The sequence below is a fragment of the Semicossyphus pulcher genome, unplaced genomic scaffold, assembly GCF_022749685.1.
Source record: "Semicossyphus pulcher isolate SPU_LCO1_2020_fin unplaced genomic scaffold, fSemPul1.0.p SCAF_2, whole genome shotgun sequence".
NCBI classification, from domain to species: domain Eukaryota; kingdom Metazoa; phylum Chordata; class Actinopteri; order Labriformes; family Labridae; genus Semicossyphus; species Semicossyphus pulcher.
In genome coordinates, this window is record NW_027211693.1 from 19228494 (window position 1) to 19245275 (window position 16782).

A 16782-nucleotide genomic window follows, 5' to 3' on the forward strand; every position below is an offset into this window, starting at 1 on the left:
AAAGGCAGACCCACAGGCCTGTGGTGGGGTTCAAAGTTTATACTTTACATCGCAAATAACAAAAGGCAATACAACACAACACTTCATATTTATGTTGGATAAACAAAAACAAGGTTAAAAGTTGATTTACTCTAAGTTTGAATTAAGTTTGTATGTGAATGACACATGAGTAGAAATAGGATAAATATGATTGGGTTTGAAGGTTTTTATAATTTACTCCCTGTAAATAGACAGACATACAGACAGATACACAGACATACAGGCAGATAGACAGACATACAGACAGATAGACAGACATACAGGCAGATAGACAGACATACAGGCAGATAGACAGACATACAGACAGACATGAAGACATACAGACAGATAGACAGACATACAGACAGATATACAGACAGATAGACAGACATACAGACAGATAGACAGACATACAGACAGATAGACAGACATACAGACAGATAGACAGACATACAGACAGATAGACAGACATACGGACAGATACACAGACAAACAGACAGATGGACAGACATACGGACAGATACACAGACATACAGACAGATTAAAGCAGCAGGTTATCAAAGCGAGTACAGGATAGGAGAAAATAAATACAGGAATATACACATCCAGGAATTCTACCAACAACTATAGTCAATCTAAAATATATCTGAAAAGTAAACCTACTTAAGTAAATCTAAAACATAAAACTAACATCTAAAATGTAAACATACTCTACAGAGAGGGAGACGTGTTAATGTGCTATACAGTCTTCAAATGTGTTAATGTGCAAATACACTAATGAAGTGTTATTAAATGTTCAAGATGACTCGTGCAAATTTTAGCAGTAAAGATGACTCGTGCAAATTGAAGTAGTTTCAAAGAGTTTAAATGAGATTTCAAAAGTTGAATAAAGGCCAGAATGTATGAAAGATGTGGAACATTATGTTTAAATGGAGTTTCTAGCTGAAAGTACGAATTAGTAGAGGAAAGTTGAAAACCCTTAAAAGAGGAAGAATTTGGCCTGTGAAGGTTGAGAAAAGAAGAGTTGCCTGATGGTCCAGATTGAACTGAATGGTTTAATGTATGAAAGTTCATCTGTGCGTTCACAGGAAGTGAAGGACAAGCCTGAAGCACACTGCCTCCGGCCACAGCTGCTGCTGACGTGGAGACATAAATAAAAAAGAGCAAGACGAGGATTATTTAAAAAAAAAGATTTATTTATTTTATCCTGAAAACATGACATGGCAAAAACAAAAAACCCCATTTAACTACATCTTTTAAATGCTCTTCACAGGAAGAACAACATTGCTCTCTTCCTCATCCACCATATTTCAACAGATAAGTCTTACACTCCTCAGTGCTATAAACTACAATAACCAAGAATTCTGGGAAAAGCAGTACACAAGTATTACCTCTGTTTCACTGAATAATCAAATATAAAATATTACATGAGCTTTCAGTGTAACAAGATGAAGGACTTATAAAACATGTAGAGTCTGCCTGTTGATGGGTCTGTCAGTCCGTTTGTGTTACATCAACACAGAGCGTACAAATGCTTGGTCCTTGGTGTGTGTGTGTGTTGGTACGTCAGGTAAAAGTGTGTTTAGTCGGAATCTTCCTCTGAGCTGGCAGGTGTGGACACAGCCTCTTCCTCTTCCTCTTCTGATTTCTGGTTAAAAATATAAAGAAAGAGGTACAAACAGTGTGAGCGTGCAGGGTTTAAAAATGTTGTTTGAGATAAAGTTAGATTTTTAGACGTGGGTTAAACTGAGATCCAATTGAAGCTTTACTTCAGTGACTGTTATTATTCCCCTTACACCATGGGTGCTTTCCAAAATGCAAGATGAAAAAACTTCAACAGCAGAAAAGCCAATGACACTATGCTATGAGGTCATTTAGAAACAGTGTCTTCATTATACTGTAGCATTACGCATGGCAATTCATATCTTGGTTACAACTAAAGGGATCCTCATCAATGTGATGTAATGTAAAAGACGCTCTTATGTATTCTAATTTTTCAACCCCTAAATAATGAGCTCTGCTACACAACATATTAAACACATACATATTATATGATGTCTCTTTTGCTGTCTCGCTCTCCCTCTCAAACTCTTACCTGCACTTTCAGCTGTCCCTCGATCAGTTTCTCCAAGTGGTTTCAGAAAATGTCCCAAAACCACAAGTCCATTCAGGCCGGCGACCTTTGTTGCATTTCACATCCCCCCTCCCCCCCTCCCCTCCATTTCCTGTCTGCCTCTTCTGTGATCAAATGTCCAATAAAGGCAATTTGGACGTCCAGATTCATTCAGACATAAAACACTTAGATTGTCTGGTTCACACTGAGAAGCTTTTTATCCACTTTAAATCATACAAATATCTTAGGCTCTTCTTCTTGCAACAGAAATCGTTACTGTTGTCTGAATAAGGGCTTATTACCATTGATAGTATTAATAGCTGCACATAAACACCTCCATGGCACTGTTTGTGTTTGGTTTTACTTATCAAAAACCATCAGACTACTTGATGTCCACTACCTCAGTCAAAACAACTCTGTATTACAAACTTAAGAGTGGTTTCAACCCATGTTGCACCCTAATAAGAGCAGCATTACTTTACATTGATCTACATATCTGCACAGTCTGCACTTATAAAGTTATGTCTGAATGTTGTGGTGAACCAGAGGACACGTAAATGAAGATCATTCTGATAATGGCCCCTGCTGCAGCCCGCCATCTTTACTGGCTTTACCTTCTTCCTCTTGGACTTGCTCTTGCTCTTGTGGTCAGAGTCTGATGAGCTCTCGCTGGTCTCGATGAACTCTTTACTCTTGAAGCTGTCGTTGCCTCCTCCCCGCTCCCGGTCTTTGTCACCCCCGGCGGACTTTCTCTTCTTCTCCTCCTTTTTACCTCCAGATTTTTTACTCTCCCTAATGGATGAAGAGTGGAGAGAAAAAAAAAAAACAGGTTGAGACGGGTTCAGTCAAGAAACAAAACAAGGTTTCACTGTTGCACGCCTTACTTCTTGGAGCTGGAGGTCGCTCCTCCGCCGCTCTCGTTGTACTCTTTCTTGGCTTTGTCGTACTGCCTCTTGGCCTCTCCTGCCTTTCCTTCCCATTCCTTAAGAGACAAAGACATAAATAAATAAAAAATCATGGGACAATTGGATAAAGAAAACATGTTCCTTTCGACCTAAGATAAGCTTAGGCTCACTGACACAGGTGTTGCCTGTAATGGTGAAGACAAAAGGTGATTTCGACTAGTTTTGAAGCCTAACCAGGGGTGCAAAATAACCACCGGCTAAACAACCTTGCTAAACAAGCTGTGTGCTCAATATCAAACCTTCAGCTCCCTGCCAATTACCCTCCAGCCAGCTGCTAAAATATTGCAGTGAAATGAGGAGCTATTGTGTATTTATCTCCGCACGTCCCTACAGTAAATGTATTGATTGTTGCCGTTTATAAAGCTTTTAAAAAAAGGTGCAGATGTCATTTGGTAACGATCGCTGGTTTTGATCGCTACGTCATTAATAACGTCCCTGACTGATAATGGAGACGGTTAACAAGGCAGACAGAGAGACCGACAGAAAGAGGGGGCGGGGCCAGCAGCTGTGCAGAGCGCAGAGGTGCAGGTGTGTTGAGGGGACTGAAGCAAAGCAAAGTGATTAGATTAAAGTAGATCGTGAATTAAAACTTAATAAGGTGAAGATGAGAGTGCAATTAAAGTGTGGAAGAAACTAATTAGATTGATTTTTTTAAATCATCTGACAGCAATAGTTTTGATATGATGAGTGGCACAACAAAACCCTCTACCCCCACTGCTGAAAAAAATCCTGGAGGAAACACTGCATCTATTGCCACAACTACAGTGTCAGTCAAATAGAAGTTAAATATCTAATGTGTGAGGGCAGAGGAGTAAAAATAAAGCCTCCCTGTTCTCCTGTCTCACCTCCTTCTCTTCTTTGCCAATTTGTCTCCACATCTCTCCGGCCTTCTTGGAAATCTCAGTGATGGAGATCCCTGGGTTCTCCGACTTGATTCGCTCACGGCTGGAGTTAAGCCACAGCATGTAGGCACTCATTGGTCTCTTGGGGCCGCCAGTGTCTTTCTGCTTCTTCTACTCCCAATGATGACAGGAAGGAAAGAGTGAGATAAATGTGAACCATCAGAATTGCTACATGAATCTCATCCTCTTTCAACCTCATGTGTTTCTGTCATGTTTTCTCCCTGTCACGACTGCCTTCTCACCTCTTTGCGTGGCTTTCTCTCCTTTTTCTCCTTCACCACTTTGGCTTTCTTCGGCTTCTTCTTCTTTGCGTCGTCATCACTGTCGTCCCCGTCGTCGCTGCTGTCGCTTGCTGAGGCGTTGCTGTCGTACCTGATTGATGGAGGGGGAAAAACAGTAGAGGAAATGGGACAAGTTTTGTCAGCTGGGTGATAGAAGCAATGATGACCTTAAGAACACTTTTTTATAATTAGTGAAAAAAAATGTATAAGTAACTCACTCTTCTGCGATGTCATCATCTTCTTCTCCGGGGTTAAACGACTCGTCTAAAGAATTAAACAGAAGAGAAAAGATCCCAATCAAACGCTCTAATCTCCTGAACACAACATGTATTTCCTAAGTCGTCTTACCGAGACAGTTACTCACCACTTTCACCGTCTGATTCGTCGCTGTCGTTGCCCTCCTCTCTGATTTTGCCCTCAGCCTTCATCCTCTCCAGGTAGGCATCATGCTGGTCCTCGTCCGAGTCGCTGTACTCGTCAATCTTACCCTTCATGCCCTGAAAGTAAACTGCACGGTCAAGATGCAAGAAAGCTATACCCCAAGGCAGCATCACCACAGGAGTCTCTTCAATGACCTGCAATTAACCGTTTTACACTTTCATAATCGATTAATCATTTACTAAGTAAAATGTAAGAAACCTTTAGAAATGCCAATTAAAATTGAACAGAGATGAATGGTTAATTTTTGCTTTTGTTTGTCAAACCCCTTTACATAATATGGGGCTTAATGATTAATCAATTATCAAAGTTGTAGTTGATTCGTTTTCTTGTCTTTGACCCTCGTCCAACTGTTTGCGTTTAAAATTGAAGATAAAAAACATGTTGGATTTCAAGCTTTGAAAACATTGGCCCTCATGCAACACCGCTTCAATATCAACCAGAATGTGATAAATAATTGTTGATCCCAAATAGGTGCCCTTGTCAGATTTAATATGTAGAATAGTTCCCCAGAGTAAAAGGAAAGGTTTGGCTTCAGAACAAATGTGTTCATAAAAGTGATTCTTGCATGAGTTCCAACATCTTTGTCTCCACCTTCATCCAGTTCAATATAACACCTTTAGAGAAACAAAGGAAAGGCTGTGTTGTAAAATTATCTTTGACCAAACCCAAGCCTCCTCTCATCCCGCCCCACCATGCGTCATTATCTGTGTCTGCCACGGGACGGACAGACAAGTCGGGGAGGCTCTTATTATACACCCACAGGAAATGGAGAGCGGCCCCATTCATTTTCATTGACCTACACTCCTGACCCCATCACCATGGCAACAGATGACCATATTACCGGTGGGACCGAGTTGGACTTTTGTTTTCAGACAGACCAGGAAGTTGTACATGTTAACAGAGAGCATTAAGGGTAATGCAATCAGCACTGCCTATGTAAGGCAGCGGCTGTGATGACGGCTCTCGGGATAGTTAAAGCACACCAAAAGCCCCCGGGCCACACATTAGTCGGCACGATGCAAACCAATACACACACCCACACAATCAGTTATCACAGTCACACACTCCTTCAACACCCATGTCCCATGATTAGTCATAAATCAATTAGGATTTATCACGATCAACACCAATCATAACATGACATCCAATCAAAGCCAAGATTTTAGGACACAATCCTCAGTAACGCATACACACACACACACACACACACACACGCAGGAGCACACCATGCAAGCAGAGATCACTCCACACCGATAAAATCAAGAGTCTAATCCACACATGACGCCCGTGACCATACCCACCTTCTTCTACAGGGGTACGAGGACAGACACACAGGAGAAGGGCAACAAGCATCAATATCTCAATGGCAGTCGGCAAAACTCGTGTCACAAAAATCCTCTCTTACACACTGGGAGGCGTTTGAAAGACAAACTGGTTACCTCTTTGAATCCTCTGTTCTTGATGTTGAGCTTCTTGGCGTTAACGAAGTCAAACAGTTTGCCGTACTCTTCTCTAAAAAGGAAAGATGAAAGACGGGTTATGTTTCACTGAAGTTCAATAAAAAACAAGATAAGGTTTTACATATAAAGTATGTTTGCTTTTGAACGTTTCTATTCTATTCCTATTTTAAACCGTTGAATAGGTCAAAATCAGCACTTTTTGCTCTGCGGTTCCACCTCAGCGCAGTAATGAAGCTCCGGCGTCATGCCGCCTTTGCCATGTTACATTGGAACAAGCCACGCCGCCTTAAAACCACCCCAGTGTGTGTTTTTACAAAGCGTTCTGGCGTTGCGGGAGGAAAACGTGTGTGACGTGTAAACAAACTGCTTCAAATAAACACATGGCGCTGTTCCGCCCTGCCGGCTCCGCACACAGACGCCTGTTACTACCTCCGATGCCGGCTCAGAGGCGGAACGATTTTGCCCCACCATTCCGTCTCCGTGCGTTTTACATAGAAGACAGAACGTAACAGAGGCGTAATAATCCCGCAGTGTACAAGGGGCTAGTGCCACTGGATACATATTTTACTGTGTGTCTGCTCCAGCTCGGCTCACTGCTGTGCACAGTCTGCCAAATCAAAGCAGCTCTACATAAAGAAACATATTTCATTAGCAGGCCAAAATTCAGTTTGTGGTTAAAACCAAACGTTAACATCCACACATGGTTGCTGGACTCTTTCATACTCTTCACTCATTATTCAGAGAACTCCTTTTTATGAGCATTTTTGTCTTAATGAGTTACCATGAGTCCAGTTTTTGCCATTTGGACCAAAAACACAGTTTGTACACAATTTATAAGTGAATAGTCCAACATTTTTAAAATATGTATACAGACAGATACTGTTTCACGTAAACACTTTATCCAAGTCTCTAATGAATGTTTCCTGTGTCCGGTTTCTATTTATTTTTCAGACTTTAACAATCCTTTTTATTGACATTTTAAAAAAACACTTTCCGTCCCCTCACCTCTCAATGCTGCTGAAGGTGTACTGATTCCCCTGCTTGGTCTCGATCTCAAAGTCAAAGGATCTCGTTGTGGTGGTCCCTCGAGCAAAGTTGACACAGGAGATCTCCTCAAAGCGGAGGTGCACGGGGGGCTTGTGGACGTAGATGAAGCCCCTCTCCAGGGGGTAGAGGAGGCCTGAGGACGCCTTGTAGGAGCAGGTGATGCACTGAGCGCCAGAATGGCTGTGGAAAATTGAGGCACGTTTAGCAGGATATAATTTGATATGAGAAAACATGCTTTGAATGCTTCTATTGCGTGCTTACCCCTGGAAATTTCCAGGCACAGTGATCTTGCGGTTGACCAGGGCCTTCATGACTCGGCTGACCATCTCATACAGAGACCCTGACATGTTTTTACTGAGTTTGCCTTCAAAGCGGCGCTCCACGTCCTCCCTGATGGACACACAGAGGACAGGACAGGTTAACTATCTTGAAATTAAAACTTCAAAAGCTTCCTTGTGTTTGTACATAGCCATGCCAGGAACAGAAGTTCTTGCAATCACATGGCAAACACTCCAGACCTCTGGCTCCCTCTAGTGGATACAAGCTTTACTACACCAAAAATTGCATCTGAAATACGCACAGGTTCTGGGATTACCAATGGATTGTATCACTGTTAGATGGTTTTTGCATCAGCACTGCAACTCTCCAAACACATCTAAAGCACACGTTACCTTTTGCAACATGCAGCCTAAAAAAATCATGGTGTCCTTTACTGTAAAAACGTACTCGCTCATGTTGAGGGTGAGGCTGATGTCCTCCTCCTTGGAGAACAGCAGGATGAGAAAGTGATAACGCGTCTGACCCTGCTTGATGGGAGGATCCAGACTGATCTATTAAGAAAACACAAAAATCACAGAGAAAAAGTGAGAAGGAGCAATAGAAGCAGCAAGGCAATGTTTCTTATCTAGGGTAAAAAAAAAAGGAGACTTACAACGAAGAACATCTGCCTCTGATCCTTGTGTGGCAGCAGGAATAGACGGAGGACGGTGGTGTAGGGAATCTTGTAGTCAAAGGTCTTACCATGGAGGTGAAGGAAAGTTGGGTAGATACGGATGTCATATCTGTGTGAGGGGACGAGAGAGATGAAAGAGACAGTGGTCAAGATAAAATCTTAACCAAGCATGACATATGTTGGGTCCATGGTTCCATGTTGAAGAAATTTTAGGGTTAGTTTCGAGCCGATGGGAGAAAACATTAATGAGGAAATCTGTGAGTGGCTGTTTTGTGAGCGTTTACCTTCCTCTGGGTGTGAGACACTGCAGCTCTTTGAAGATACACACAGCGTCTCCTGTGGCCTGGATCACATCAGCCTTAGACAACACGCTCTGGGCAAACGCCTGTAGGAAAACACACACACTTAAGATACATTATCAATAAAGAATTAAGAACAAATGGAGGAAAATACCAAAAATAGAAATAGAAGAAAGCCATCTGACTTTACCTCAACGGGGTCTTGCCGTTCATCAGCCTGGCTGGGCGGGACGTAGAATCGGACTTCCATGAGGGAGACCTCTGTGTCATCATTCTGGTGAAACTCCAGCGTGACTTCGTTCTTCCCCGTAGCGCACTGGGACACATTGGCCAGTGGGACCTCGAATGCTGTATTGTCATTGACATCAAAGGATAACAGCGGGCCTGCAGAGTGAACAGGAAGGAGAGCGAAACAGGAGAACCTAATGTCAGTGGTAGCTTGTTTTTTAAAGCTTTAAAAAAAGGAACCGCACTTTGCAAATTCACTCCACTCCAATTTTCTGGAGGTCTGTTCTTTACAGATCATTTGGGGAATCATTGAAATAAGTTAATTTGACACTGTAGCTTCCAATTTCCAAGGTTTGACAGGCAATGATAAACCAGGTACAGCAGCCAGCCGGTGAGGACATACTAGTGTATTATACCTGAGAACTTTGCTGTTCCCCAGTTCCATCCCTTCACACACATGTCCTTCTCTGTCAGCTCCACCTTGTAGTTAGCCTTGAAAAACTCAGAGATCTTCTCCAAGTCCTGGAGGATAGAAGGTAGGAGGGAGAGCGAAGAGGTTAGGGTTGCACGAGGTGAAGCAGAAAATTAAGTTGACAGGAGAGGAAGTGATGAAAGAAAAAGGGGAGACATAAGAAATGAAAAAGGAGAAGGCTTAAAGTAAACGAGGCAGTAACACACTGGTACTGAATGGATCACAGCTTAGGAAAACACCCTGCAAAAAGAGTGAGGGGATGGAGGGCTAATTAATCACAACGCAATTATAACCGCGCCTGCCGCTGTGGCCACTTGGGAACACTGGAGGTGAATGTAATCCATCCGCCCTGTCTGTCCTCCACCCCTCCACACCGCCGCTGACAATCAGCCTGTTTATTTATCCTGCAGGCGTGCTTACAACTGGAGAGGACACACACTCACACACTGCGACAAACACAAGCTCAATCACACGCACAGGCACTGTCCTAGTACACACACACGCACGTACACATGTGGAAGTGATTGTGGTGTGTGTGTGTGTGTGTGTGTGTGTGTGTGTGTGTCTGTGTGTGGGAAACAGAGTTTACACACCTGGATATCTGCCTGTCCATAAGGTTATTACAGCCAATTAGAGCCCAGAGAGTCAATGTGTGCAAATGTGTGTGTGTAAATGTGTGTGTGTGTGTGTGTGTGTGTGTGTGTGTGTGTGTGTACTACAGTTCATCAGCATGTTTGTTAGCCTGGATTAAGATGTCGTTTTGATGGGAGAGCATGTGTGACCAGATGTGAAAATTCATAAAAATTGTGTCTGTTTGTGTTTATGTGTGGGAGTGGGAGTGTGTGTGTGTGTGTGTGTGTGTGTGTGTGTGTGTGTGTGTGTGTGTGTGTGTGTGTGTGTGTGTGTGTGTGTGCACGCGTGTGTGTGTGTGTGTGGGAGTGTGTGTGTGGGAGTGTGTGTGTGTGTGTGTGCGTGTGTGTGTGTGTGGGAGTGTGTGTGTGTGGGAGTGTGTGTGTGAGTGTGTGTGTGTGTGTGTGTGTGGGGGAGTGTGTGTGTGTGTGTGTGTGCTTGTTCCCAGTGTCCTCATCAGGCCTGCTGTTGAGTGTTTCTCGACTCCTCATTACAGTTTTGGCAGATTTGTTGTTGCTCAGCTCATTTAATCATAATAAACACAGACCCCCCACCATTCACCACACACACAGACGCACACACTCTTACCCTACATTACCATCACCCTTATGTCTTTTATTACTACATTTTCTAACCACACTCTATCAAGAGTTCAGCACTGGAAAAGTTCTTTTTTCTATATCTTAATTAGTGGAATAAAAAAAAGCCTTTTTTTCATTTAACAAAAAACAGACAGACGTCTTAAATAATACTTTTCACAAACAAGCAGCAGTACTTGCGTTTTGCTTAAATGAAATACAGGCTGATTCTGGCAAAGTCCAACTGAACTTGGGGAAAAAAATTAATAAGGAAAGAGAATTCAACTCTAAAGGCATTTGAAGTGAACTTAAGCTGTACGGCTAACGGAAGCTATAATTAGCAACGGTTACTTTAGCAAAGCTACCAGTTGATCAGGAGCCGTGTCTCAACAAAAGTTGTGTGAGTTCTTTGCTCATGTTTTAAAGTTGTCAGTAGTACATGACCAACAGAGACGCTCCGCTCCAGCAGCGTCTAACATTAGAAAGTCTGAGAAGCAATAAATTCACTGTCCCGTCTCCCCCTCTCTCCCGTTAATAATAAACCTGTCACTCCGAGCACCCCGTTGTGATGGCTGTATTTGCAGCGTTTTTCTTTTGCATGCATTTTCTGGGTTTGTGTGTTTTTGACTTTGCATCGTTTCTGAATTTGCAGCTCGTTTCTTCTTATCAAAATCGCATGGGCTGTTGCAGCACGTTTGCCCTTGCCGGCCACCGTAGATGTTCGATAACTAAAAGCTTTTTCAGTGGTATAAAACACAGTCAACAAAAACAGCGGATACTGTTTGAGAAGAGAATTCTCTTAATCAGTTTGTCATTTAGTGGCTTAAATGACAAACTGATTCTCATAATGGAAGTAGCTGAAGATCAATATTCTAATTCATTGTCAAATTGACCCTTCGCTAAGCCCCTCCCTCGAAAGGCCACTGTCTAATCCTACATTAGAAACTGATGATTTGCGTGTGTTTGGAATGTCAGACACCTATTGGCTTTCGCAGCCCAGTCCTAAATGACCCAAGGCCCAGTACCAATCCACGGCCCGGGGGTTGGGAACCCCTGATGTCCTTAACATAAATTTTCGAGATGTGGGGTGTCTGGCGCTTGCATAGGGACCAGTGAGCTCTCTCTCAATTTTTATCTCCTCTTCATTCTCAACACTCTGCTGACAAATTATATTCTGGAGGTAGCTTTCAAATGTGTATCGTAGTCCTGTCTGTCGACTTCTCTCTGATATTTGGGTATGATAACTATTTTTCCAGAAATTTGCTATTATTTCCCTCGGAACATCTCTCACTGTTATAGTTGAAAACACCATATTTACATGCCGGTGCGAAAGCTTGACAGGCATAGCAACAGTAACCAAGGGGGGCGGGAATTGGCTTTCATATAAATTTAATATCAGACATATTAAAGTTTGATATCTAACCACAATGCGACCACAACGGGCACGTACATTCATTGCCCCTCTGTCAATGTAAATGATGTCATAGGTTGATTACAAACTACACCTTAAAGCTGCATGAACAGAAGTGATGCACATGCCTCTACACCTCCAGAAGACAGTTGTAGCTGACCTGTAAAACTGCCTCTCTGGCACAGAGTCAACTTCTTGCTCATGAGGACAGATGCATCAAAGCTTCTGTACGGCTCGCCAGCAGCTAAACCTCCAGCCAACTTCCGATTACCGACACTGACTGTGGGATAATAAACAATGACATCACGCCCTGCGCTCCGGGACAAGAGGATCCATCTCCCCAAAAAATATACTGATTAACCCCAGGAGACGCTAAGACTCCAGGTTTTACCCGCTTCTCCATCCCAGTTTTTTACTTGCGTGCTGACAATCCCCGCACACTCAGAGCGGCGGGGCAAAGAAAGAAAAAAATAAGGTGATGAAAAACAAATACAACCACAATCTTTTTTTCCTTGTCTGTCTTCTGAGCCAAATTGTTTCAGTGGATTGACATAAACACTGACTCACATGAGCCGATGATTACACTGTTTATGGAACACACATGCTAGCGCTGGTTTCCCTCATTAATCCCATTAGGAGCTCTGGAGAGAAGAGCCGACTCATTCACATACTTTTGTTAGCAACACACACACACGCTCAAGTGGTGGCCTTTTTCGCAAGATGGTAGCGTTTTTTCCCGTGGAAATGTCAGACCCATGATGGAGGTTGTTTATGTGCGGTGCCCTTGCTTTTGTTACATCCATTGTCATAAACACAGAGCTGAAGAAACCAGCAGTGTGTGTCAGCCTGTAATATTCCACTGTTGCCTTGTTCTCCTCGATGTAAGGTAACAATTATTTCCCAGAAACAGAAAAATACAACCAGGGGGAAAGATTTAGAGTCTGTTGACGCATTACGATAGAAAAAATAAGGACATGTTCAGACTTAAGAGTGAGAGCCTGATCAGCCTTCTAAACCTCAAAAACTGTAAAAGAAAAAAATCCATATGAATCCTGCAGGTACTTGATGTCATACACGTAAAAGAAACTACACTCACTGTGTCCCTGAAGCCATCATATTTGTAGACATGTCCTGTGCTGGTGCCCAGCTTGATGCCGTGACCTAAGCACACTCGTCTCCACTGGGCCTGGTTGAGCTCACCAGCGGGGATGCTGTCCACCTTACCCGTCTTGCTGCTTTTATAAACCACGTTTTGCTTGCTAAAACGCAGCCGTCCATCATTCTGTAGAGACAGAAAGAGCATGTGTTAAAACACTAGTATTTGAAGCCCTGTTAAGAGAGATTGTTTATAGTGAAAAAAAGTAGAGCAATGGATTAGTCAACTGACAAAAGTGTATCACCCAATTTTGACAATAGAATCATTGTTTAAGTATTTTTTTAAAGCAAATATTTCCTGTTTCCAATTCTTCCCATGTGAACATTTTTTGGTTTTCAGAGTCATGGTGCTAAACTAACGTTTGGGTTTCAGACAAAACAAGTAATTTGAAGCGGTTAACTTTGGCTCTGGTAATTTTCCCTAACCTGATATTTTATCGACCAGATTACTTAAAGGAATAGTTCGGGTTCTGTTAAGTGGCGTTGTGTGAGATACTTATGAATAGTGAGTGTACGGTATACAGTAGATGACAGTAGAAGATGATATATTTGAGTTGGTTTTGTATTTCTCTAATTTGTACTGTATTTTTTGAGCTATCTGGCACTATAATATCCTTCGGGACCGGCCAGAGTACTGAAACAAATTAAAACATAGTGCCAAAGTAAAGGGCTATCTAATGTTAAGGTGAAGCAGTGAACATATTTAGAAATATAGCGTACACTTAAACTCAAATGTTTTTCATACAAGGACTTTATTAAATGGGTAAAGCATTGGTTTCTTGTACCTTCTTCAAACAGGGGCTGTGCTGACTGTTATCTACTGTATGTAACACAGTAACTATTGATAAGTACCTAATACATCCCCACTTCAAAAAACCTGAACTATCCCTTTAAGAAAATGGGCAGATCAAAAGATAATCAAAATAACAAAGTTTCTGCCCTATTTAAGGGGTAACTTCTGAATAATAATGGTTGATCTTGATTTCCATCCCAACTTAAAATACCAAACCAACTTTTTTCTAAATCTAAAATTTAAATCTGTACTGTCTGTAGAGCCACAAAGCAATGAACTCAACCCCCTTGTTCTAAATAAGCAATCGATTACTGAGATACACAGATTTGAATCACCTTGTACAGCCTCGGTAAATACATACATTACTTGTTTCAGTTTGTTGCCTATTATGTACTAGTTTATGATCTACTTTAAATTGAACAATATTGTGTTTTTTATGTTTAACTAATTTTACAGCTATTTTTACAGCAGAAGGAAACCTTTTATCTCCACACAAAGACAAATAATTGCAGCTAAAATATTGCTATGCTAGTATTATAGCTTTTTAAAGTGGATATCAGCCTGTGTGAAGGTATGCTAACTGCTTTCTAGTATGGGTCCTCTCTATTTGAATTTAATGGGGGAAGAAGTGGTTGGTGAAATAAACTATTGTCTCCCTGAGAAGAAATTTGTATTGGGCTTCCCAGGGAACACAGTTGACATAGCAAACTACAATTTACATACAATATCACACACATCTATAAAACAGAATATGCACCTTCACACTTTTGTACCTTCCCCCAATAAGAGCCATGATATGATATTAAAAGCCATTGATTAAGATACTGACCCAGGAGCCTTTGACCTCCTGATAGATCTCATTGAACTCCAGCGTGTCTCCCATCTCCGCTACAGGCGATAACTGATGCTCTACATAGGGACAGAAGACAATGCATTTATGTTAGATAGACCCAAATATTGACAGTATCAAGTATGAAATATATCACTTTTCAGTTTGAGGTATGGATTTAATCCTAAAACTGTCTCTTTCATTGTTTCCCCTGCTTGTGCGAGTTACTGATCAGATCCTCTAAAAAGTTTGATGGAAACATGATTATGCATATACGCAGTTACAGAGCCAAACACTGAGTCACATTGTTGCAAGAAAGAGAGCGATATAAACCTTCCCTTTTGTTTTGGTATAAATACTTAAAGCACTCTGTGGTGGTGCATATAGTATAAGCAGTATTTTTCCAGTTAACTTTTGTTCATATTTGTGATATTCGCATTTCTGACTAAGACTCTCACAGTTTAAAGCACCGAGTAGAGCTCAGAGCTAACCAAGCTAGCACACAGTTCATGTTCCTGACCGTTAGAAGTCAATTACAAACGGCCGACTTTAACGAACATTTCTACCGTTATTTCTTTATAAACCCGTTAGTAACGGTTAGGCCCCACTATTTTACTTTACGGAAATAGAACAGGAACGATAACTAATGTCCATGCTGAACAACTAACAATAGCTAAGCTAACGTGAACTGCAAAGGGTGCGCTTATTTTACTTGACGATGCACCCCGCCTCCTCTATCTGACTCAGTGACTGACGACACATGCGACAGTACCGCCCCACAGAGACATTGCGTACATTAAATCAAGCGCTCCAGCAGAGGTAGGCCGGTGTAATGAAATGAAGAGATGTTCAGAGTTAATTTTGTAAACGTAGTAGCTCCAAATAAAGCACATACCCGAGCTATTCTCACTTTTTACTTACAAATATGCCAAAATAAGTTTCTAAAGAAGCATGAAAATACAATTAGGAAACTTCATGTCTTACTGTCAATGTGATGAGCAGCTTCGCCTGTTTCCCGCGTGTAGCATCGAGAGCTAGCTCTACGTCACAGGAAACGACCAAGGCTCTTTGTATTTACTTCCGGTTGTGCGAAATAGTTTTTCTTTTAAGCATTCAAACTTTAAATGGAGTTGGCTGGAGGTTAAGCGACTGGCAAGCCGCGTAGAAGCTATGCATTCGCACATGCTTTCAAGTGTTTTGGATTCAGCTGTTTGTGAAGTAATCGATCGATCATGGCGCGCAGGGGCAGGCTGCAGTGACGACTCATCACCACTGAGTGGCACACAATACATCTAATTAAGTAGGCATGGTATATTTCTATTTCTATTAGCCTATGTTCTATCTTTTCTTTTTCTTTCTTTTCCTTTCTATCAATTTATTTTCTTTTCTTTACTTTCATTTTCAATTGTTGGAATACATAACATTACAGTGTTGCGTAAAGTAGGCTACTTGGGTGGGCTATTTGTAGATTAAATGTGGATATTATATTATATAAGTCACAGTCTATATGGTTATTTTGCATTTGAACGACACAGAGCAGATGTTATATGACAGCTGGAATTCCCTGGATAAATTAAGCACATGCATGGCTACATTAACATGCCAGGGAGCATATCAAAAATGAGAAGGATGGCTCCTTTAGCCTCTCTGTTGCCCGAGCGTTCTGTGCAGTGTGTACTGTTTTTTCAACTTGGCGCTAGATTTCGCAAATTGGAATTTGATAAAAACAAATTATTAAAGGCAATGCAACATACAGTAAAATTACAAAACCGAAATTAACAACTGCACCGTCCTAAAAGGGCATCAGTAGGAATCGCTATCCCTTTTATGGTCCTTTTCATGTATGCCTAAGGAATTGTTGTGCTTTTTAAGTTTATTTTCACATCAAAATGTTGATTAAGTCAGACAAAACCAGTTGCCACACAATGACCCTTGAGTCTGGGGGGAGCTCTGCCTCGAGGATAATGTAAGTCCTTATATTAAGGCCTCTTTATTCATTCTGGATGCGATGTACACCGGTGTCTGAGTTATTGTGGAAAAGTATTTACCAAGAGGCCCTGACTCCAAGTGAGCGAGAAAGATTTTTTAATATTTCAAATCACATCTAATTGAGCATCTGAGAATTATCCCCACGTGTACGCGCGTAAACACGCGTGCGTAAAAATTGCGCGCAGCTGTTGGTATGCTGAGTGACAGCTGGAGGTGAGA

The 16782-nt window shown here is 41.7% G+C and overlaps 1 protein-coding gene across 1 annotated transcript; it reads right to left on the reverse strand.

Moving 5' to 3' along the window:
- Positions 1 to 1196: 1196 nt before the first annotated feature.
- On the reverse strand, positions 1197 to 15633 carry ssrp1a (structure specific recognition protein 1a). The gene is made up of 18 exons (XM_069670497.1): positions 15559 to 15633; positions 14575 to 14654; positions 12894 to 13079; positions 9123 to 9228; positions 8669 to 8862; positions 8464 to 8564; positions 8159 to 8288; positions 7954 to 8057; positions 7489 to 7617; positions 7186 to 7407; positions 6160 to 6232; positions 4644 to 4776; positions 4498 to 4543; positions 4241 to 4370; positions 3942 to 4109; positions 3016 to 3113; positions 2746 to 2923; positions 1197 to 1666 (listed from the first exon to the last, which is right to left on the reverse strand). The coding sequence occupies exons 2-18, from the start codon at positions 14626 to 14628 to the stop codon at positions 1601 to 1603; spliced, it is 2118 nt and encodes a 705-aa protein (XP_069526598.1). The 5' UTR covers positions 14629 to 14654; positions 15559 to 15633; the 3' UTR covers positions 1197 to 1600.
- Positions 15634 to 16782: the final 1149 nt, after the last annotated feature.

Bases quoted from the DNA above. Each gene is read 5' to 3' on its own strand.
- ssrp1a (XM_069670497.1), bottom strand. From the start codon at position 14,628: ATGGGAGACACGCTGGAGTTCAATGAGATCTATCAGGAGGTCAAAGGC. The intron at 8,058-8,158 runs GTAAGTCTCCTT...TTTTCTTAATAG, and splicing joins AGAGGCAGATGTTCTTCGTT to ATCAGTCTGGATCCTCCCAT. The intron at 4,110-4,240 runs GTGAGAAGGCAG...CATTGGGAGTAG, and splicing joins AGAGAAAGCCACGCAAAGAG to AAGAAGCAGAAAGACACTGG.